General features: G+C 44.5%; 1 protein-coding gene across 11 annotated transcripts in view; it reads left to right on the top strand.

Annotated features, from left to right (window-relative positions):
- Nucleotides 1–23005, top strand: part of MCF2L (MCF.2 cell line derived transforming sequence like) — a 363789-nt gene that overhangs the window by 269361 nt on the left and 71423 nt on the right. For all 11 annotated transcript variants that reach the window (XM_077482869.1, XM_077482867.1, XM_077482862.1 and 8 more), the window contains 2 exons: nt 3732–3846; nt 22906–22996. In XM_077482869.1, the coding sequence (XP_077338995.1) occupies nt 3732–3846; nt 22906–22996 (206 nt within the window). The remainder of the gene's footprint in view (nt 1–3731; nt 3847–22905; nt 22997–23005) is intronic.

Here is a 23005-nt window from a genome sequence, read left to right as displayed (position 1 = left end):
TTTACCTCCCTCTAGTGTCTGTTAGTGAGAATGGCATGTCTTATTGCTTGAGCCTCAATCATCGGCATAGCAGTTTTGTTGTCTTTTTTCCATTGTAGAAAGATGAATGTGCATCAAAGTATTTGCTGAAGTGTATGTAAAATGTACAAATAGATTCTAGCAGTGTTTGTTCATGTTAGTGTACCTGGCTCTAATATACCAGCATCGTTGTACTGCTAGTCTCTCCAGCTCCTCTAGCCTTTTGTCCTGCATTTAAAATGCAGTTTCTGGTTTTTGTTACATGCCACTGATGTGTCTGTTTCTTTTTGTTGGGAAAAATTGTGGAATCACACAACAACTCCATCTCTCTTTTGATGTTTCCAATACCAAGATTTTGCCCACAACAGTTTGTATCCCACAACACAAGCATAACAAAGTTACCCCTTTTTTAACGATCAGTTTGAGGTTTTAGATCCTGTGTCCAGGTTCAGTCCACCTCAAACCCAGACACATCTGTGGCAGCCCTGCAGCACCAGTCCTCCTATGCCCCCCCCCCCCCCAAATCCGTTTCCAGTGCTTTTAATTATATTGGTGGGGATGGGGGCACTTTAACTGGGTTACAGGCTGGCCTTGGGGGGGATTATACTGGTGACAAACTGACCTTGGAGGGATGTACTAGGGGACAGACTGACCAAGGAGGGATTATACTGGAGGACAGGCTTACCAGGTCAGGGTGTACTGGGGTACAGACTGACCTGGAGGGGATTGTACTGGGGGACAGACTGACCTTGTTTTAACTAGGCTCCTTTAAGCTTCCCATTATTAACACAATTTGGCCACACCCACTGTTCATCACAGGACGCTTCATGAGCTGCAGTACTACTCTTATTGGGGCACCCAAAGGTGTCCTAGGTCTTTTACTATCCTATAGTGTAAACTGCAAAAAAAGTGCCACTGAAGTGTTTGGGTTTGCTTAGTGAAAAAGTGGCAACCCTAGTTATACCACTAGTCAGGTTAAGAAGGCTGAATGTGATTTGGCCTGCCAGAAATTACGCAAGACTTTTTATAGTAGACCCAGAAGAGCGGTGCTAAATTATTTTTGTAACTTTTGAGTGTTCTATATCGCTAATTTGGTAGTCCTTGTACTACCCAATTATCACAACTGAAACTGGGCCTGCAAGTGGCTAGCCTGACCTGCCTAAAAATCCTGATCTTCCCCAGAAGAATTGTAATAGCAAGAAAAATAGTAGTTTTTTTTTTTTTTGACAATATAATCTTACTTGAAAAATCTGTTGCCTGCCTGCTGGTCATCTCTTCACAATTTCCTGGAGTCCCTGCCTGCTTTGCAGCTTTTCCTCTGCTGTTTACTTTCAATTTCTAAGGACTACATATCCCATGGTACTTTGCTGCCTGCAATCGGTGATTCCTGTTCTTCAAAACTAATAACATTTTGACCATACATACATTTTAAGAAACCCTGTCACCAGTGTTAAAATCTGTATATAAAAAGCACAGAAAAATCAGCCTTGCAGAATTTTTCCTTTTCATAATTTTTTTTTTTTTTATTCACTTGCAATTGCCTCTGAACCAGCTAGAAACTTTGACTACTCCAGAAGTAGTCAGTTCCCTTGCATAGCCCCCTTTCTCCCTGCACATCATTATGTCCAATTATTGGACAGTGTCCAATTACTGTCTGTGCTGGCAAAGCTCCTCCTGTTCCTTAGAGTGCCCACTTGTCCCGGATTGCCCGGGATTGTCCAGCAATTTGCATTTGTGTCCCATGTCCCGGGCACCTTCATTCCGGGACAATACAGTGTCCCAGAATGAAATGAGGACACATAGCCACCCTAATAGAAGATTGCCAAACTGGTTGCTAGGGCCGCCCCGCCTGGTGTCTAGAAACCAGTGACTTTACATTCACAGAGTCTCAGAGCGATGCCGAGAGGAGCAAGGCATTTACCCAGTGCTGCTCTGTGCTTCAAGTCCACCCACCTCTTCTCCCTCTCTGTCCGTGGCAGCAGTAGCAGCCAGAGCATCTTCTGTGTCTCCTCCTGACTCCTTCAGTCACCTCCCGGCAGGTGGTGTCATTCTGCAGTGCTGGCTGGCTTACAGCCATGGCTCGGCTGCCCATCCCGACTCCCGCAGCACATTGCCCGACTTCTCCCACCCGCGACCAAAGCCGCCCGACTGCCTGATGGGGGTCCCCCAGCCTGGACCAGGGAACGAAGGCCGGTGCTCAACTGCTCACCACACCAGACCAGTCCAGATTAAAAGGTGAGCAAATGGAACCTGATTGGAGCAGGTCAGGTGACCAGTCGAAAGGGAATGGGGCTGGGGACAGTACAGTAATAAATGAGGCTGACAAAGTGGAGCCTTACCCTGGGGGGCAATAAAAAATGAGGCTGACAAGTGGGGGTCAATATAAAAAAATGAGGCTGACAAGTGGGGACAATGAAAAATTAGGCTGACAATTGGGGGGGCAATAAAAAAATAAGGCTGACAAGTGGGGGCGATAAAAAAAATATATATGTAGAGAATGTATACCACCTGTCTAAACTGGCAACCACTGTTTGCTTTTGTTTTTCTAAAAATTGGCAAAAAAATCATCTTTTTTTGAGCTGGCGCTAGGGCGTGTGTGTGCGCACGTGAGGGGGGGGGTGTGTCCCTGAATGGCAGTTTGGAAATGTGGTCACCCTACTGTCCCTTTCTTTACTGCATATATAACCTTTTATGTAGCAGCCAGGGGAAAGGGGAGGGGGAACACGATAGAGCAGCCATCTCAACCAGGGTTTCTCGAGAGGCTGCTAGGGGTTTCTCGAGCTATCAATAAATGATCTCCCATTTAATGGTTCCAGCAAGATTCCAGGGCAAATGCTATTTAGAAAAACCATCAGCATGGCACAAAATAATCTTTTGAGTTGACTGTAAATGTGGCATTCTGACCATTACTGTAAGCGCTGCGTTCCTCCTATTGATCTTCAGTGTCAAGGCCATTTTCCCCATTAACCCCTGATGAATTGGAATATGGAAGGGTTCCCTGAAATCTGACATTTTTTTAAAGGTTCCTCTGGATAACAAAAGGTTGAAAAAGATGCTTAAATTGTGACTTGTGTGATATCTCTGGGGCTGCTGACATTAAATCCAAGATGGCAGCACCCAGCAGCAGTCTTAAAGTGGTTCTAAAGACTGGAGGGAATGCATGAAGGTATGAAACCTTCAGTGTGCATTTCCCCCGTCATCCCCCCTTTATACTCACCTGAGCTCAGTCCCAATCCACTTCTGTCTATCAAAGCCAGTGACGCGGAAACAAGGGATGGGGATGAGTCCCTCTGTCAGTGTCAATGGACGGAGCAGCAGGGCTCGGGAGAGAGCACGCACCAGTGCCCCCAGTGGGAAGCAGCTTCCCATGGGGGCACTGGACACAGAGGAGGAGCCAGGAACGCCAGCAGGGGGCCCGAGAAGAAGAGGTTTGTGGCCGCTCTGTGCAATTCCATTGCACAGAGCAGGTAAGAATGGATATGTTTGTTATTTATTTTATTATTTTTTTTATTTATCTTTACAATCGCTTTAGGATTTTGGATGTCTATACAAGGGAGGTTTTTACAGGTAAACAACATGCATACAATAAATTAAATGCACATTTAACCTTGAGAAGATTGTTGTTAAAATGAATGGTCTGGTGACAGGGTCTCTTTATCCTATGTCGAAGAAAGTAGTGTTTCATTCAAAAATGGAATGTGTTGTTATTCTAGGTGGAAGGGGAGAAAATGGATGTCCTGTCATCACTTTCCCAGAATACCCTGCATTCAGCGAGATCCCGGAGACGGAATTCCAGAATGTACTGACATATCTAACAAGTGTGCCCAGGTATGATTGTGTTTAATGCAGCTGATGTGAAAAACAGACAGAGAATAAGAGCACTATGCACCCAAGGCACATTCATATTGTATTCTGTTATGAGCACAGGCATACTAGATGTATTATTTTATCCTAAAAGCAATGTGATTTCTTTGGGCAGGGCCCTGAAGCCAGAAAACAAGCAAACTGTTGACATTTGATTAAGAGACAGGCTATAGTAAATACTGGTGTGATCAGTCGTGTAACGCTACACCCTTCACCTTTCTCAGGGGTGATTGTAATCTGCCCCTGTCCTGTACACAGATGTGTCATCCTGTTGCTCTTCTAGTTAATAATCACTATATTATGCATGCATTCCTGCATATTGATCTAGGGCAATGACTTTTTGTTAAAATGTACCAGAATTTACCCAGGCTAGAGAACGTTATTTTCAAATTGTATGACAAGCACAACTTATTTGCAGGAAAACAGAACTGTTCTCCCTAAAACAACTCTATTTTAGCTTACCTTCTGGTTTCTATGGATAACAACTCCACTATTTAATCAGATTTTTAAAGAGGAAACCAATTTTATACATCACACATACATTACCATTATTTCTTGGGTTTACCTAAAGTGTTTGTAAACCTTTTTTTATTTTGCTCCTGTTGGTCTGATAAGTATATAAATTAGGGTGTTTTATTATATCTGTGCATTAAGTGTTACCTGTTGATCTTGTCCTGTGTACACTGTGTCCTGTGTAACGGTTCGTATTTTGGGACCTCAGATCAGTTAGTGCTTTGATTGTGAAGAGAGGAAGGGGCATGATCCACTTGTTTAACAAAAGACAACTGAGCAGGTAGAGCTGCACGATTCTGGATAAAATGAGAATCACAATTTTTTTGCTTCGCATAAAGATTGTGATTCTCTCACGATTCTTGGCGTAACATCATCTTTCACATTATACAAAAAAAAATTTAGCTAAATTGTTCCGTTTTTTTTTTTTTTTTTAAATTGACGTGTATGTTTTCCCCAAAAATTGCATTTGGAAAACCGCTGTGTAAATACATTGTGACATAAATTATTACAACAACCACCATTTTATTCTCTAGGGTCTCGGCTAAAAATATACAGTGCCTTGCGAAAGTATTCGGCCCCCTTAAATTTTTCAACCTTTTGCCACATTTCAGGCTTCAAACATAAAGATATACATTTTTTATTTTTTGTGAAGAATCACCAACAAGTGGGACACAATTGTGAAGTGGAACGAAATCTATTGGATATTTTAAACTTTTTTAGCAAATAAAAAACTGAAAAGTGGTGCGTGCAAAATTATTCGGCCCCTTTACTTTCAGTGCAGCAAACTCACTCCAGAAGTTCAGCGAGAATCTCTGAATGATACAATGTTGTCCTAAATGACTGATGGTGATAAATGGAATCCACCTGTGTGTAATCAAGTCTCTGTATAAATGCACCTGCTCTGTGATAGTCTCAGGGTTCTGTTGAAAGCGCAGAGAGCATCATGAAGACCAAGGAACACACCAGGCAGGTCCGTAATACTGTTGTGGAGAAGTGTAAAGCCGGATTTGGATAGAAAAAGATTCCCCAAGCTTTAAACATCCCAAGGAGCACTGTGCAAGCGATCATTTTGAAATGGAAGGAGTATCAGACCACTGCAAATCTACCAAGACCTGGCCGTCCCTCCTAAACTTTCAGCTCAGACAAGGAGAAGACTGATCAGAGATGCAACCAAGAGGCCCATGATCACTCTGGATGAACTGCAGAGAACTACAACTGAGGTGGGAGAGTCTGTCCATAGGACAACAATCAGTCGTACACTGCACAAATCTGGCCTTTATGGAAGAGTGGCAAGAAGAAAGCCATTTCTCAAAGATATCCATAAAAAGTCTCGTCTAAAGTTTGCCACAAGCCACCTGGGAGACACACCAAACATGTGGAAGAAGGTGCTCTGGTCAAATGAAATCAAAATCGAACTTTTTGCCCACAATGCAAAATGATATGTTTGGCGTAAAAGCAACACAGCTCATCACCCTCAACACACCATCCCCACTGTCAAACATGGTGGTGGCAGCATCATGGTTTGGGCCTGCTTTTCTTCAGCAGGGACAGGAAAGATGGTTAAAATTGAGGGGAAGATGGATGCAGCCAAATACAGGACCATTCTGGATGAAAACATGTTTTAGATTTATCTTCCAACAAGACAATGATCCCAAACATACAGGAAAATCTACAAAGGAATAGTTCACAGATAAACGTATCCAGGTGCTAGAATGGCCAAGTCAAAGTCCAGACCTGAATCCAATCGAGAATCTGTGGAAAGAGCTGAAAACTGCTGTTCACAAACGCTCTCCATCCAACCTCACTGAGCTCAAGCTGTTTTGCAAGGAAGAATGGGCAAGAATTTCAGTTTCTCGATGTGCAAAACTGATCGAGACATACCCCAAGCGACTTGCAGCTGTAATCGCAGCAAAGGGTGGCTCTACAAAGTATTAATGCAAGGAGGCCGAATAATTTTGCACGCCCCACTTTTCATTTTTTTATTAGTTAAAAAAGTTTCAAAAATCCAATAGATTTCGTTCCACTTCACAATTGTGTCCCACTTGTTGGTGATTCTTCACAAAAAATAAAATTTTTATATCTTTATGTTTGAAGCTTGAAATGTGGCAAAAGGTTGGAAAGTTCAAGGGGGCCGAATACTTTCGCAAGGCACTGTACAGTTCAACTACCTTTTTTCGCAGATCCTATGACAATTCTTTTGCTTTTTTCATGACTCAGACTACAGAAACATCAGTGCAGCAGTGGATGAAAGATGCAAGGGTCTGTCAGGAGTCCAGAACTCATTGACCTTTTAGACCCCTTTCACCCTGGGGCATTTTTTTAAAAGCTAAAGCGCCTGAAAGAAGCCTCATCTGCAATTCCAACACTGAGGTGCTATGCTGGCAGGACGTCAAAAAAAGTCCTGCAAGCAGCTTCTTTGCAGCTCTTTTGGAGCGGTAAATACACCGCTCCTAAAGCGCCCCTCCCCATTGAAATCAATGGGAAACGCCTGCAAAACGCTTTTGGCAGCGCCGCTTTGTGGGCGCTTTTAACCCTTTATTTGGCCACTAGTGGGAGTTAAAAATGCCCGATAGCGCTCAAAAAATGCTAGTAAAGCGCTGCTAGTTTAAGCGGCACTTTACCAGCATTTTTCAGGCACTGGCAGTGTGAAAGGGCTCTTAAAGCACTTGGGCTTTCACATTGGGATTGCAGATGAGGCTTCTTTCAATCGCTTTACAGGCGCTTTTTTTTAACGCTAAAGCACCTGAAAAACACCCTGGTGTGAAAGGGGTCTTATACACACTCACTAATTACAAGCAAACAAATAACAGGTGAGAATGGTTACCTTTTTAATAGCCATTCAAACCCCTTTATGTCAACTTGTGTGTGTGTGTGTTATGAGGCCAAAATCACCAGGGTATGTAAACTTTTGATCAGGGTCATTTGGGTAGTTTCTGTTGTGATTATGATTTAAAAAGAGGAAACACAGTTGATTGATAATAAATGGTTTCAGCCAAACACTAACCATGAGTGAAAGAAATGAGTTGTGTTAGCATTGATATTCTCAGAAAAATGGCCAAGAAATCATAAATGCTGCCAGGGTATGTAAACTTATGAGCACAACTCTGTGTGTGTGTGTACACATATATATATATATATATATAGCTGAGCACATATATCTGCAGTATTTCTGTTATCTCTGTCCAAAGCACTGTGTCCTGTAGCTGTCTCCTGCTCGGTTCCTCTGTTATCAGCCTAATAATTTTGACAAGATCTCTGAGATGGGAAATAGAAGTGTGTGTGTGTGTGTGTGTGTGTGTGTGTGTGTGTGTGTGTGTGTGTGTGTGGAGGGGGAGGGGGGGAAGGTTGCTATAAATAGATTAGCACACAGCTTGCAGTCTAAGAGCAGAGCTATGTACATTCTTTTCTTTGCCAAAAAGGATAGGGTGTGGATGCCTTTCCTCTAATCGGCTGTCTTGGCTGTATGCCCAGGCTTCACTGCAGTGCTAACCAGGAAAAGAAAAATGTTAACACAAAGAGCACTTTCTAAAGGATATATACAGATGAAGCCAGCAGATATGCATGTAAATGTTTTATGTAGGGAGATTTGTTTTACCCCTGTTTATCATCCGAGGCTGTTCACTTCACTGGTGTATATGAGGATTTACATCTACTTTAAAGAGGAACTGCATCTGCTCACATATATTGTAGTAAAAACATCTTTGCCTTTCTGTAGCTTCCCTACAACCACTTTGCATATTATTTTCTATATACTGTGATTCTGTACTTGCCAAGTATGCTGCAAAAATCTCCCCCCACTGAGTCCGGCCGCAATCATTTGAACTGTGGGCAACTGAAGCTACTGCCTATTCACTTCCTGGATTTACACAGACACACAGAGGCACACCTCCAGCCGTACAGCTCTCATTGGCCCTCTTATGATTCATCCCCGCTCCTTTCATGGCAAACTCTCAGAGAGAGAGAGAGCTGTGTATTATGTCATACGCCTAGGCTTTTTTTCCAGACAAACCGGAAGTTGGCGTGGGCTGTATAAGATATTTACTGGCATAAAAAAGTTTTACTATCTGAAGTTAAAGAGGAAGTAAACCCTGATGAGTTTACTTCCTCTTTCATTACCTGCAAAGGTAAAGCATAATGGACTACTATGCACTGCATAGTAGTCCATTATGTGTCACTTACCTGACACAGGAGCCAGCGATGTCACCGCTGTCCCCTGTAGTCCGGCGCATCCATCTTCTTGGTGGGTCTCGCTGCTCCGCCGCTGTCATTCGGCAAAGCCGTAATGACGTCACTCCCGCGCATGCGCACGGGAGACGCTACGCGCGGCATATCGCCGTTGACGGTGCCGCGCTCAGTGCGCCTGCGCGCCGCTGTCTTTCGTCAAATATCTCGAGATCTTTCTTGGACCTACAGGTAAGCCTTAATCTAGGCTTACCTGTAGGTCAAAGGGTGTTGTAAGGGTTTACAACCACTTTAAAACAACAAGGGCAGAACATTTTATAGATGAAAAGTGGAAAAAATAACTGACGTTCCACTTTAACTGTTTAAACTGACCTCATTTGCAGACCAAAGTTATTCTCTGATCTGTAAATGAACAGAAAGATGCAGTGTTTTTTTTTTTAAATCTCTCTTTCAGCCCTGAGCAATGTTGTTGATAAACATTAGTGGCTGCTTTTTTTTTCTTTTTTGACAGCTGTGAGCAGGGAATTGCTCTGCACTTGTTACATGAATCGTGGAAATGGATTAAGATTGTGGGGGGGAGGGGGGGGTTGAATCGAGATCACAAAGGGGTTGACACTATCCATACCCAAAAAATCCTGTGTGCTGTCAATCCACAGCAGGAATATTGAGCTGTTTTTTTTTTTTTCTGTACATCCCGAGTCTGGAGTGGATGAAACCTGGAAAAAATGTGCATGTGCTGCCGAGATGTACTATTCTGATAGTGGCAGAACTACCAGGGTCACAAAGGAGAACACTTGCGACCGGGCCCTGGAGTTTCGCCACTGAGGGGGCCCCAAAAGCCTGGATAGTGATTCCAGGGTTGCTGGATGCAGTTGAGCAGAGAGTCTATTACACACTCTCACACTGCCCAGACCCAGCACAGACAGTCCCCCCCCTCCCCCGCATGGAGAGGAGAGATGGAGCAGGACCTGCTGCTCCTCAACCTGCCCCTCTCCCCCTCTGTGTCCATGGCCCCCCCACATTCCAATTCCTGACAGGGCTGTACCTCACAAAGGGGAGAAAGCCCAAAAGCTAGCAACCAGATAGTGGAGGAAATGTGCAGCCAGCCCGAGCCTCTCCCTCCCTTCTCTAGCCAACCTCTGAACACACTAATGTAAGGGAGAGCTCTGTGGACTGTAATGTAAAAGGAGACTTTCCCTTTACATTACAGTCCACAGAGCTTCCCCTTAGGGCCCTTTCACATGGGCGGACTCCACCAAGCAGAAACATTTGCTCAGCAGGGGTTCTGTCTGCTGATCCCTGCTGAGCAGGCGGATGATCAGTCCATGTCTGCACCGCTTGTGCAGAGCAGACACGGACACAGCCTGCTGTTCTCTATGGGCCAGTTGAATGTAAACAGACCGGTAAATGGCTCCCCATCCATCTGTTTTCAGCAGAACGCATGCAGGCAGGTGTAAACGGATACGTCTATTTACATTTGCCTCCTTATAGAGAACAATAGCTGGTCCGATCAGTCCGCCCGTGTAAAAGGGTCCTTACAGTGCAAGTGAAAATTCTGCAGACTCTGTAGTAACAGGGTCTCTGTGAACCCTGATTAACCACTTGGGTACCGCGCTATTGCCGAATGACGGCATTAGCGCGGACCTAGATTTCCAGGACTACGTCTATTGACGTCGTCCTGGTTACGAGCGGCCTGCGCGCCCCCTGAGGGGCGCGCGCGGCGCGCTCTGTGATCGGCGAGTCCGTGAGACTCGCCTGATCACCGATCCGTGTAAGGGGTCGATCCCGACCCCTTATCACGTGATCAGCTGTCAGCCAATGACAGCTGATCATGTGATAGAACGGAGCCGGTAATCGGCTATTATTCCTCCTCGCGCTGACAGCGCGAGGAGAAAAAAAAAAAGCCGATCACCGGCGGCCGTGATCGGGACATCAGTCCCGATCACGGCCAGCAATGAAAGGCACCACATGCCACCTGCCAGTGCCCACCTGCCTCCCGCAGTGCCATCCTGAAATATAACAAAGTAAAAGTAAGTGCCCCCCGTCTGTGCCCATAATGCCCACAGTGCCACCCACAGTGCCACCCCACAGTGCCACCCCACAGTGCCACCCACAGTGCCACCCACAGTGCCACCCAATCTGCCTCAAAGGTGCTGCACCCCAGTGCCGCCCATCAGTGCCCAGCAGTGCCGCCCATCAGTGCCCAGCAGTGCCGCCCATCAGTGCCCAGCAGTGCCACCTATCAGAGCCACCTATCAGTGCCACCTATCAGTGCCCATCAGTCCCATCTATCTGTGGTACCTATCAGTGCCCATCCGTGCCACCCATCCGTGCCACTTATCCGTGCCACCCATCCGTGCCATCTTATCTGTGCCCATCTTTGCCCATCAGTGCCGCCTTATCTGTGCCCATCGGTGCCGCCTTATCTGTGCCTATTAGTGCCGCCTTAACTATGCCTATCAGTGCCCACAAGTGCAGCCTATCAGTGCCCACCAATGCAGCCTATCAGTGCCCACCAATGCAGCCCATCAGTGCCCACCAATGCAGCCTATCAGTGCCGCCTTATCAGCGCACTTCAATGAAGGAGAAAAATGACCCGTTTGCAAAATTTTATAACAAACTATTAAAACATGATTTTTTTTTTTTTTTTCTTTTGCATCTTTTTTTGTTTGTTTAGCAAAAAATAAAACTCCGAGCTGTAACTAAATACCACCAAAAGAAAGCTCTATTTGTGGGAAAAAAATGATAGAAATTTCATTTGGGTACAGTGTTGTATGCCCGCGCAATTGTCATTCAAAGTGCATCAGCGCTGAAAGCTGAAAATTGGTCTGGGACTGAGGGGGGTTTAAGTGCCCAGTAAGCAAGTGGTTAAAGGGGACTGCTGGGAACAATGATGTAAGTGGGGCTCCGGAAACCAGGGACTCTCTTATATCAGAGTTGCCATTTACACTAGAATCTGTAGTGTACTCCCTTACACCAGAGCCTACAATGTCCCCTCTTACATCAGAGTTCTCACTGTTCTTCCTTAAATCAAAGTCCCCAGAGTTCTCCCTTTATATCTGAGTCTGCAGAGTCCCCCTTACAGTATAAGGGAACTCTGCGAGTTCAGATGTAAAGGGCAACACTGCGAGTTCAGATGTAAAGGGGCACTCTGCAAATTCAGATGTAAAGGGGCACTCTGCAAATTCAGATGTAAAGGGGGAACTCTGTGTCAGAAACCATGAACCAGACCGAGACAGAAGTACAATTAAATCACACAAGTTTATGAATAAAAAATAAAAAGGTAAATAGAGTAAGCGTAGTCAAAGCATAGCCAGAGTCCAGTAACCGAATCGAGTAGTCAGCCAGTCCAGAGTTCAATAACCAGATCGGGTAATCAGCCAGGCCAGGAGTCAGGGATCCAAGTGGAGCAACAGCAAGCAGGGTAAGGAGCCAGAAGGGATGTCAGCAAGCCAGTCTTTAAACAGAACCGCAGGAGATGGTTTCTTGTGATGTAACCAAGGCGAAGGCAGAGGTGAAGTGAGCTGGACAGCTTTAAGTAGGCAGGTCAGACGAGCATGATCAGGAACAGCTGGTTGACTGTGCAGAGAGATAAGAGCTGGCAATTAGCCGACAGCTGAGCAGCCAGCCCAGAGAAGGAAGGGTCAATCAAGGGTCCAGTGGCGGGACAAAAGGACCCTGGGATCAGTGGGAAGGGCCCCAGGAGACCCAGAAACCATTAAGGGTCAGGGGGTCCCTTAATGGTTTCTTGCAGTGGGGGGCCCTGAAGGTTCTAGTTACGCCTCTGTTTCTGATATACACATTAAAGTGGTTGTAAACCTTTACATATAACCAGTGAAGTGACTGGCCTCAGGTGATATACCGATATTAAACAAATCCTCCTACATGAGTTGTACCTGTTTATCTGCAGCCCTCTCTCCCCTACATGCATTCAAATTTCAGAATTTATAAAGGATCTCATAGATCTGAAAGAAGTGAGAAGAGCTCCGAGAGCTGATTGGAGGGAAGGGGACATGCCTTCTTTACATAAACACAGGAACAGAGCTGAGGTTGTCAATCTGCTGGAGGTCCCTCCACTGTCTCCATTTTCTTCTTGGTGTCAGGAAAACTTGTTAGACCTGACTCATGCTTATAGCAGTGGAGCGAGACAGTGAACAGAAATGACAATTAGTACTCTGGATTGTTGTCAGATCAAGTCTAAAATAAGCCAAACCTGCATATATTCCACTCATGGTTCTCTTTCTACACAAAGATGGTTTCCAATAAGCTTTTTACTTACAGTAAGCTGTCATGAGCTAAGCATGGTGACCATTATTGTTCACCACATATGAAGATGCTAGTTGCCTGACTTTTAGAGTCACAATCCAGTTTCAACCATTTTAATCACTGACCCTAAAATAGTGTGCTATAATAGTTTTTGTTGTATATGACTCCTCCATGTAAGAATGTACATCGCTTTCGGAGTGAGTAATAAACCCTTCCCTGGTTAAGAAGTGCATCCAGCCTATGTGTAACTTGCTGAGCAGATACTGCCAGCATTTCTAGCAACACCCTGAGAGACCTTGTGTCCAAGGGACATAACAGTTTTCTCTGCCACGTTGAGTGTTTCAGCCTGCACTGACAGTAATTGGTCAGTCCTGGAGAGACCATTTAAACAGATGCTCAAGGTTATCCTGTTCAGCAGGCCCAGGATCTGGCAAGCTACTAGCAGCTTTATGTTTGCAATAGTCGCTATGAGAGATTCTATCCTTTCGCTAAGCGCCATGCTAAAAGCTCCTGGCTAGTCTTCCTTTTTGCAGTGAAACAGCTGTTTGGGGATGATTTGGGTAATACATCCAAAGAATTTCTAGGGGCAAAAGTACCCCTCTGCCATTTAAGAAAAGGAGTAAACGTATTTTATTTAAACAAGCCCCCTCTTCAGTGCCAGGGGCCTCAGCCTCCATGCAGTCACGATGGCCAGCGCCATCAAGTTTAAGAGGTAATCCTCAGGGTCAATCCCAGGGACAAAAAAAGTCTTGGGGGAGGAAACCTACAAAATACTAAAGCCTCGCTTGAATAAGGGGAATACTTTTGCAGTTCTCAAGGGTCTGGCAGGAAGAGTGTCGAGACAGATGGGGGACTTCCTCAATAGCTCCAGGGTACAAACTGGAGTTCCAAGAGTTCCCATCTCCTCGTTTTCTCAGATAAAACGTTCCTAAGGATCCAGAGAAAAATAAGTCTTTCTTTCAAGCATTGGACCATCTTTTGGCAAAAAAGTGTTCATGGTGGTCCCCATGAAAGAGCAGGGGTTGGGGTTTTGTTCAAACCTTTTTTCATGGTGCCAAAATCGAATGGAGATGTCAAACCCATTCTGGATCTCAAAGATCTAAACCGGTTCCTGAATATCTGCTCTTTTTTCACATGGAGTCCATCCAATCAGTTGTCTCCATCCTACAAGGAGGAGAACTTCTGGTGTCAATCAACATCAAGGATGTATACCTCCATGTGCCTATTTTGCCGCTCACCAGTAATGTCAACTTTTCAAGGTATAAAATCTTAATTTTCAGTTTGTAGCTCTGCTTTTTGTCTAGCTACTGCACCTTGAGTGTTTACAAAGCTTCTGGCTCCTCCTCTAGCCAGGATAAGGGCCCAAGGGATAACGATTATAGTTTACCTAGACAATTTGCTCTTGATAGACCGGTAGCCCGCTTAGACCAAAGTATGGTCAATACGTTCAACTACCTGAAATACCTAAACAAAAGCACTCGCTGCTCCAGGTGAGACAGGAAACCTAATGATATCACAGTTGCCCGCCTTGGCTCACCTCCACATACGATAAACACTGAAGAAATGGCTGCACTCCAAGATCCATCAAAATTCTTATTTAATAAAGAACATCCCAAGTGTTACAAACAGTACAAATGGTAATATACCATTTGTACTGTCTGTAACACTTGGGATGTTCTTTATTAAATAAGAATTTTGATGGATCTTGGAGTGCAGCCATTTCTTCAGTGTTTACCTGAAATACCTAGGTTGGATTCTCAACCAAGAGAAATCTTCCTTAAAACCATGAAGGAGGCTAGAAGACTTGCTTCTGATCAAAGATACACCCAGAAAAGGGTATTCTTGCCCCAGGCAAAGATCAGCCCCATAAAGGAACTGATTCAGGTGGTCGAAACAAAGAAGAATCCTTCTATTCAACTTTGCATGAGGTTGCTGGGAAAGATAGTGGCTTCATTCAAGGCCATTCCTTCTGCTCAGTTTCATTCAAGGCAGCTGTAAAACAGTATCCTATCGGCCTGGAACAAGAAGGTCCAAGCTTTAGATTTCCCAATGTGTCTGACTCCAAAGGTGCATCGGAGCCTCAGTTTATGGTTAATAACCAAAAATCTGCAAAGGGGAAAATCCTTCCTACAGTTACCTGGGAAGTGATAACAACATATGCCAACCTTTTTTAGGTTGGGGAGTAGTCCTGGAAGAGGCAACTGTCCAAGAGAAGTGGTCCAGATCAGAAATGACCTTGGCTATTAACATTCTAGAGACTTTAGCAGAGCACTTGCCCCTGAGGGCCTGAACATTCAGTTTATGGAATTGTCCTATATCAATCACCAAGGGGGCACAAGAAGTTGTGCGGCTCAAAGAGAGGTGAATCATATCCTATCATGGGCAGAAAACAATGTACTTTGCCTATCAGCAGTCTTTATTCTAGGAATAGAAAATTGGCAGGCGGACTACCTGAGTCGCCAGTAGTTGTTTCCCGGAGAATGGTTCCCAATATCTTCCTGTCAATATGTCAAAAATGGGGGATCCCAGACGTAGATCTGTTTGCATCCAGGTTCAACATAGAAATCGACAACTTTGTGTCGAGAACAAAGGATCTGCTAGCATGTGGAACAGGTGCCCTGGTGTTTCCGTGGAATCGGTTTTCAATGATTTATGCATTCCCTCCTATTCTGCCTGCGTCCACAACTTCTTTGCAGGATCAAGCAGGAAGGGAAGTCAGTGATTCTTGTGGCCCAGGAGATCTTGGTATGCAGAGATCATAAGGATGGCAGTAGGGGTCCCATGGACCCTACCACCACGTCCAGACATTCTCTCGCAAAGTCCGGTGTTCCATCCTACCTTGCAAACGCTAAATTTAATTGGTTGGCTATTGAGACCCACATTCTGAAGAAACGTGGCCTGTCAAGTTCAGTGGTATCTACCTTGGTTAATGCAAGGAAGCCGGACTCCAGAATCGCATTTTATAGAGTCTGGAAGACATTAATCTCCTGGGATGAATCCAAGGGTTGGCACCCCAGGAAGTATGTCATAGGTAGACCCCACCCCTTGTCCCCATATAAGTCGCCGCACAACACGTCCCTGCCATTACAGCCAGAGAGAGTGTTGTGTCAACATCGGAAGAAGGAAGGAGAAGAAGCAGAAGGCGGCAGCGGCGATGACAGCGACAGAAGACCGGGCCAACGCTAGTAAAAGAGCTGGAAGAAGAAAGTGGAGGCCCGGCAAGAATACCCGAAGAGCGGGATAAGACCCCCGAACCCCCGAAGAAGACCCCCGGACGGTGGCGAAGGAGAAAGCCGGGCTCCTTCGCTAGTAAAAGAGTAGAAGATAGTGGAGGAGTCCGGTGAGAAGACTCCCGAAGACGGAAGACGAGGAGACCCCTGGAGCTGTCTAATAAAGTATTTAAAAAACCTCAGTTTTTTTTTCTCTACACCTTTTTCCCCCAGGTGAATGGGTATGGGGTACAATGTACCCCATACTCATTCACATAGGGCAGGGGGCCAGAATCTGGGGGCCCCAACAGTCAGGGTTGTCAGGAAGAGGCCCTTGTCCTCATCAACATGGGGACAAGGTGCTTTGGGGTGGGGCAGCCGCAGGGACCTCCCTTCCCCAAAGCACCCCCCCCCCATGTTGAGGGCATGCAGCCTGGAACGGCTCAGGAGGAGAGGGGCACTCCCCACCCCCTCTCCTGACCGGCTGGGCTGCGTGCTCGGATAAGGGTCTGCTATGGACTTTGGGGGGACCCCCACTACGTTTTTTCGGTGTAGGGCTTCCCCTTTAAATCCATACCAGGTGACGGGGCTAGCGAGGTGTCAATCTCACTGATGAAAGCGGTGACATTGATTTCCTTTGCTTGTTCCGTCTACCTGGAGCCACGTTCAAAATGAACGGACTTTTCTCCATGTGTGGGCAAGTCCGTTCATTTAAAAAGTCCGGCGGACTAGTACACAGACGGGCATATTGTCCGCTGGACTGCCGAGTCCGGCAGACAATTTTGAGTCAAAACTTCTTTCTAAGTCCACCGGACTTTTGGGAAGAAAAAGTCAGCCGGAGCCCACACAGGGGCGGTTTGTCCGGCGGACCAGAGTCCGCCGGATAATGCAATCGTGTGTACACAGCATCAGTGGCTATAATCACTGGCTTTCTATGCCGGGAGAAGACAATTGCTCGGTAGGAGGGATTGCCCTGTCGGCACTGTCTATGTTGGTTGGGACAATTGTGCACATTTTTTTCCTGCAGCCCATGTATGTTTGACAGCCTATACGAGTACCAAATCTAATTTGTGAGGCTCAAGCCTCAAAAAGTAAACATAAACTTTCTGAACTGTCCCTGATTAGGACAAATCCTCCTTCATGTGTGTCTCATATGCTCCCAGACACTGAAGCTTAGAGTGGGAAGCTTCAGCAACAGAATTAGTGCTTTCAATCCAAGAAAGCAGTGGGCAGGACTAGGTTTGGCCAGGACCTGATTGACCAGCTACAATGACTCGGCACTGACAGTGCTAATAGCCGTACCCCTTGCAACACTTTCCATCCCACTGTAGTGCAAGCAGACACAGCCTACTTATGAAAGGCAACTCTACTATGAGCCAGAGCAGAATCTGCCAACCAGTGGTCCGTGGAGCACTAATGGTCCCCTAGAAAATGTTGGTGGTCCCCAGGGGTTTGGCCGCAAGTCAACTTTGTGGCGGATATATACCGCCTATTGTTTCCAGTGTTGTTTTCAATGCATGCTGACAGTCAATACTGTCATATCAATACTCAATGATAAGTTAAGAGAGCCGGAGCATTGTGTGTGTATAAGGCAGCAGTGTGATCCAGGGGGAGGGGACAGAGCCGGAGTGTTGTGTGTGTGTGTGCGTGTGTGTGTGTTTGTGTGTGTATAAGGCATGTCAAATTTATGTTAGTGGTCCGCAGGATTCAAAATTGTGAGTTTTGTAGTTCATGAGGTACGAAAGGTTGGTGTCAACTGAGCTAGTGATCAGTGCAGCATCATTTCCACCCCATCATAGGAAGCTGCATTAGGTGGATTTCCCTGATAGAATCAATAGATATTTGTGGGACTTTTCCAGGGGGACTAGCAGAAAACTGTAAGTGCACATTCACTTATTAAATGCTGCAACACATATTTTTAGTGGGTGGCCATAGTACTATTTTAAATGGAGAATTTTACATAAATTCACATGTAAAAATTATAGCCATTCATGCAAATGGAGGCTTACGTGATTGCCGGATGCGGTTATATAACATGGACCAATCTGCATGGCATTCTTTTCCTCTACTAGGGCAGTCATTGTCACAATCTTTGTTCAACCAGCTCCAACCTAATAACTCTATATAGTTGGATTTTGTGCACAATATGTTACTTGCATGTAACTGAGATATACATTTAAAAATAAATTCTATATAGGAGTAGACACGTTTTTGTGCAAATACAAAGAAATAGAGGAGCCATGTTTCAGGGTACTGCAGAGTGTCAAAATATATAAGTGTGTTACTGTGAATGTTCACTGCAGGCGTTCCACTTTTGCTTTTGCAGAGATTGTATGTGACAGCTTGTGCGCAGATAGAGAATATCCGCAGCCTTTCCTAGAGGCAAGCCTTTAATAGAAACATTAGCCTGAAGGGACCAGACAGCAGCAGTTTTGCCATGGGTTTTTTGCAGGACCCTACGACAGCACAGTCAGTTATGTTGTAGTTTTATGTAAATATGCACTATTTCTTAATACATCTTGGGTTTACCAAGTTTATACATATTCTTTATACTACCAATACATGGTTAAAGCCTTTAATTAACCCCTTAACATTCTGCTCCACCGTTTGGTAGCGCACATTTTGAGTCATGCTAACTCATTGAAAATGTGGACTTTAAAGGGTTAACAGTGCTGCCAGCTTTATTTGTTGTTTTTTGTAGCTGTGGTTTTCATTACCAAAAACTGAAGTTGGAGCTCTTTATTTGAAGAACAAGGGTTGATTTATGAAAAGTGGAGCAGAATTAATGTTTCATTTTCATGGAGAACAGTGTACAACAAAAGTTCAATTTTTACTTCTTTTTTCTTAAATTACCCCCAGCTGAATTTTCTTCCAAAGCACAGGCTGGTATTTGTGCTGGCATTGGTTTGTGTGCTGAGTATTGCTGGTTCTAATAAGTCTGGCAATTATGTATTTACGTTTGATTCTATGACACCATACTGTGCAATGTCTGTGCTGGCAGAGCTTAGATTCTTCCTTATGAAAACAAACAAAGGGCAAGCCATGAACATCCTACAAGGGTTTAAAGTTTTATTGACAATTTCCTTTGGCATACTGAAGCTGGTTATAGGTATCAAATGGGGTGTGCAATTTTATGCCAGTACTGGTGGGAGCAGGTCCTGCACTGCTTAACCTTGGAGAGAATAGAAATTAGCTGAAAAAAAAATTTCATTGGATTTCACTATTTCCCCAACAATGGCTATTAGTGGGCGGTGTTAGGTGCAGTCTGACGGTATCTGTATGAACTTTGTCACCTGGGAATGCATAATATGGCCCAGTGATTTTGATGATGGCCTTGTTATGACACTTTGAATGCAGTTTTAACTTTCCTGGTAGTGGGAATAAAAGCATTTCATGAATATGATCTCTATTGTGCAAGTAAATGGCACAGTCTCCATGTTTAAAAATGTGGCAATGTTGTGTGGTCACCTAACCATGTGCTGGGCTGCATGTCCTCCACATGTACTGCCATATGGTGGTGGAGCACTTGTACTCTTTAACTCAGCCCACCAGAGGTTTGTCCCCTTAGGCTCACTGAAGTGCTATGGGCACAGTATTCTCATCTGAGTACCAATACAAAAGCTCTCCTTTGAGGCCCTTGGCCTTGCCAACACCACCCAGTAGCCCTTTCCTTTTCATACCTTTCTCAGGTCTTGTGACAATTGACCCAACTAGCAGCCTTGCAAAGCACCTGTTCTATTCCAGAGGACATTCCCACCTTGAAGTTATGGGTAAGAGGAGAAACCCGGTTGGTTGACCTACTGTATATAAATCCTTTCAGTCATCCCAGTAGTGACTGCACATTGCAAACAGAACAGCAGAGATGAGAGCCAAGTCGAGGAGCAGCCCATAATTTAGGGGTTTGCTAGATCCTTACATCCCAAGCTACAAGGATGTGAGTATTCACATATGTTCTGCATCTCTCCTTCCTTGCTTTCCCCTAAGAAGCTTCCAGAAGCTAGAACCTTTAAAAATTACACATCTTTGCATGCCTTAGTCCTTGCACTGCTTCCAATGATCAACTCACCCTGACTGACTACCAGCAGACCTTCAATACAGAGCCCTCTACCCAAGAATACCACCAAATAAGAGGGGCAGGGCTGGTACTTCCTCACTATCTCTGGTACACCCCACTTGCTACTCTGGGAACCTCTAGTGGCTACCTAAGCATCTGCGTTGCCTAGTCTTCAGTGCAGTGTTCCTAATGCTAACTATGGCAATATCTACCTTATCAACATCATCCACCATTTATAGGAAAAAGGATCTCCCATGTAGCTTGCAACACAATGATGCAATTTCATCATAACCTAGTGATAAATATTAGGTCGATAATTCCTTTGGTGATTTTAGTAATACAGTTTTGCCATTGTACGTGTCCTGGTTTAGGTCTGAAATAAAATGTGTAAATTGGCAATTGTATATGTTATATTATAATTCATTTTTTATTAGCTATATTTTTCCAGGAAAGTGGAGTTAGCCTTTAAGTAGTTGAGTTGCTATGCAGAACTAGTGAATCCAGCCATCCACTATGGAGGCATGAGCAGCTCTTTTGTCACATTTGGTGCACATTCAGTACAGATTCACGTAATACCTGTGTTTGATTTGCATTGAAATAATGCCCCAGACCAAGGAGTTTGTTTAGCAGCCACTATTCAGTGCTATATAGGTGCTTTTTCTGTTGAATCAAGCTACATCTTTGCGGCAATAATAGCTTTAGTCCAGCCATAGGCAATCTTTGTTGCTTTGCGATTGTGCAATCTCTTTAAGGATTACAAACAGCTATGTAGTATGAAGACCTCCTAATGCATTGTAAATTGAAAGAATTCTTTAGGTAAACCATTTTACTAAATTGTAATTGATAATCCTAAGGAAGATTGCACAGGGATTGTACAATCAGGGCTTTTTTTCGGTATGAACGTATGGGTTCCAGCACCTCCAGCACAGAATGTATCTACTGGCAAAGGGGACTGGGTTGTGCTAGAGTCTATTGATGCTGACTGTTTGGAATATATTGTAGTTGGTGGGTGCAGTGTTTCTGGGGGGGTCTATTGTTGCTAGAGGGATCTACTATTACGGGGGGGGTTCTATTTTTTCAGGGGTCTTTTGTTGCTCTGGGGAGGATTTTGTTGGAGGGGATCCAAAGTTGAGGGGTGAGGTCTATTGATGCTGATTGCTGGGAGGATCAATTGTTATCAGCAGGGGTCTATTGTTGCCGGGGGTGTATTTTGTCCCGGGGGGGGGGGCTATTGTTGATGGGAAGGATCTGTTTTTGGGGTGATCTTATGATGCTGGGGTCAGGGTCAAATTACTCTAATACTGTATTCTCTAAAAGGAGCGGTACTACTAGGTGGATAGGGGATAGAGACTAGGGACGACGCTCAAAGGTAGTTAGGGGTGGAGAGAGTACCTGCACCTATTCTTACAGAAAAAAAAGCCCTGTGTACTATCAATTTGTAAACATTTGTCCCTGCAGGTGTCGTGGCACTAAAAGTTCCAGCATACCCTACCAACTCTGTGGTTGATATTGTATATAGTATGGCAGGCTCAGGAAATTCTTTGACTTGGATTCATAACAACTAGAAGCGTATTTGTTGCCGAACACTCATATAGTCCTTAATGAATGATCTTTTGCTTTCATTGTTACCCTTCCACTCAAAAAAGTTTATCATTACAGAAGCCTAAATCCTCATCCAAATATCTTCTTGTGTGGCCAGCTTTAGAAACCATATCCAAATTGTAATAAAGTAAGCAATATATTTGCAGCCAAAGCCCATTTTAAGAGCAGCTTTGAATTTATAATGCATGTTCTGTTTAGTATATCTTTATTTTTTATTTTTTTAATGCATATATGGATAGTTGAACTCTTGTTACAAATGCATTGCCCTTTCCATTTACCATTTTCTTCCTTACAGTTTTTCTATTTACTTATTGAAATAAAATAGGTTGTGTTCAATTTTCCTAATACTGCAGCAACAGTCATCATCAATGGCTCTTCTCAGTGCCGTTGCTGATTATTTTAGTCAGGGAAGCCTCTCCTACTCAATCTGTATCTCCCGCAATGTACTTACCATTCGCTATTCTTGTCAGCCTTTCAGCGTTTTCCTTCTTCCAGGCTGCTATGATTGGCCCCCACCCTCAGTCAGATGCTGGCACTGCACTATTTCCCTGCTTCTTCGACTAGAAGCAGATATAGGGCTAGTCATGCACCATGTCTACAGCATATGCAGCTAAACAGAGCAGAAAGGAGAAAAAACAAAGGTCATTTCTTCAGTCAGCAGCAAAGGCAGATTTGCATCTGGCTCTCGGGTCCTTCTCAGTAACCAGCCTTATAATGTTGCTGTGATTAAGGTGGACCCACAACCCTTAGTGCAAAAAGACTGATGGTGCAGCATCAAGGGATGCTGAAACAAGGTGGATGATGGAGGCTAAATATTGCGTCGTAACAGCTGTGTAATTAATGCATCTGTGTGGACATGCATCAATTGCTTTTGAGGATGAGACAATTCTATATGGGAAGACTATTTGGAAGAATGGTGGTGATGGGGAGGAAAATCAAAGGGATGCAGGCTGCCGCAGATTGAACTAAAATGGAATAAATTACATTGCATGGGTCATATGAAGCCAGCTTTGTGGACCCCACATGGGAAGGTGGCATTGCGCCTGTGTAAAAAGCCTTGTGGTTTTATTTCAACATCCTTACTTAGGTTTACTCAGCAGGGATAGAGTTAAAACAGCTGCACCATAGTGAGGAGGCAGCATCCACACGTGGAATAATAACTGCAGCCTCTCTCCTTCTCTCTAATTCTACGTCTAGTTTACAAGATGCGGGAATTGGATTTATCCTAGTCATTGATCGGAGACTGGACAAATGGACATCTGTGAAAGCCTCAATACTAAGGATTGCGGTAAGTCCT

This window comes from Lithobates pipiens, unplaced genomic scaffold (assembly GCF_037356315.1).
Source record: "Lithobates pipiens isolate NorthernLeopardFrog02 unplaced genomic scaffold, aLitPip1_a1.2 Scaffold_16, whole genome shotgun sequence".
NCBI classification, from domain to species: domain Eukaryota; kingdom Metazoa; phylum Chordata; class Amphibia; order Anura; family Ranidae; genus Lithobates; species Lithobates pipiens.
Note: the sequence above shows the minus strand (reverse complement) of the source record. Positions and strands in the feature narration are given on the sequence as shown.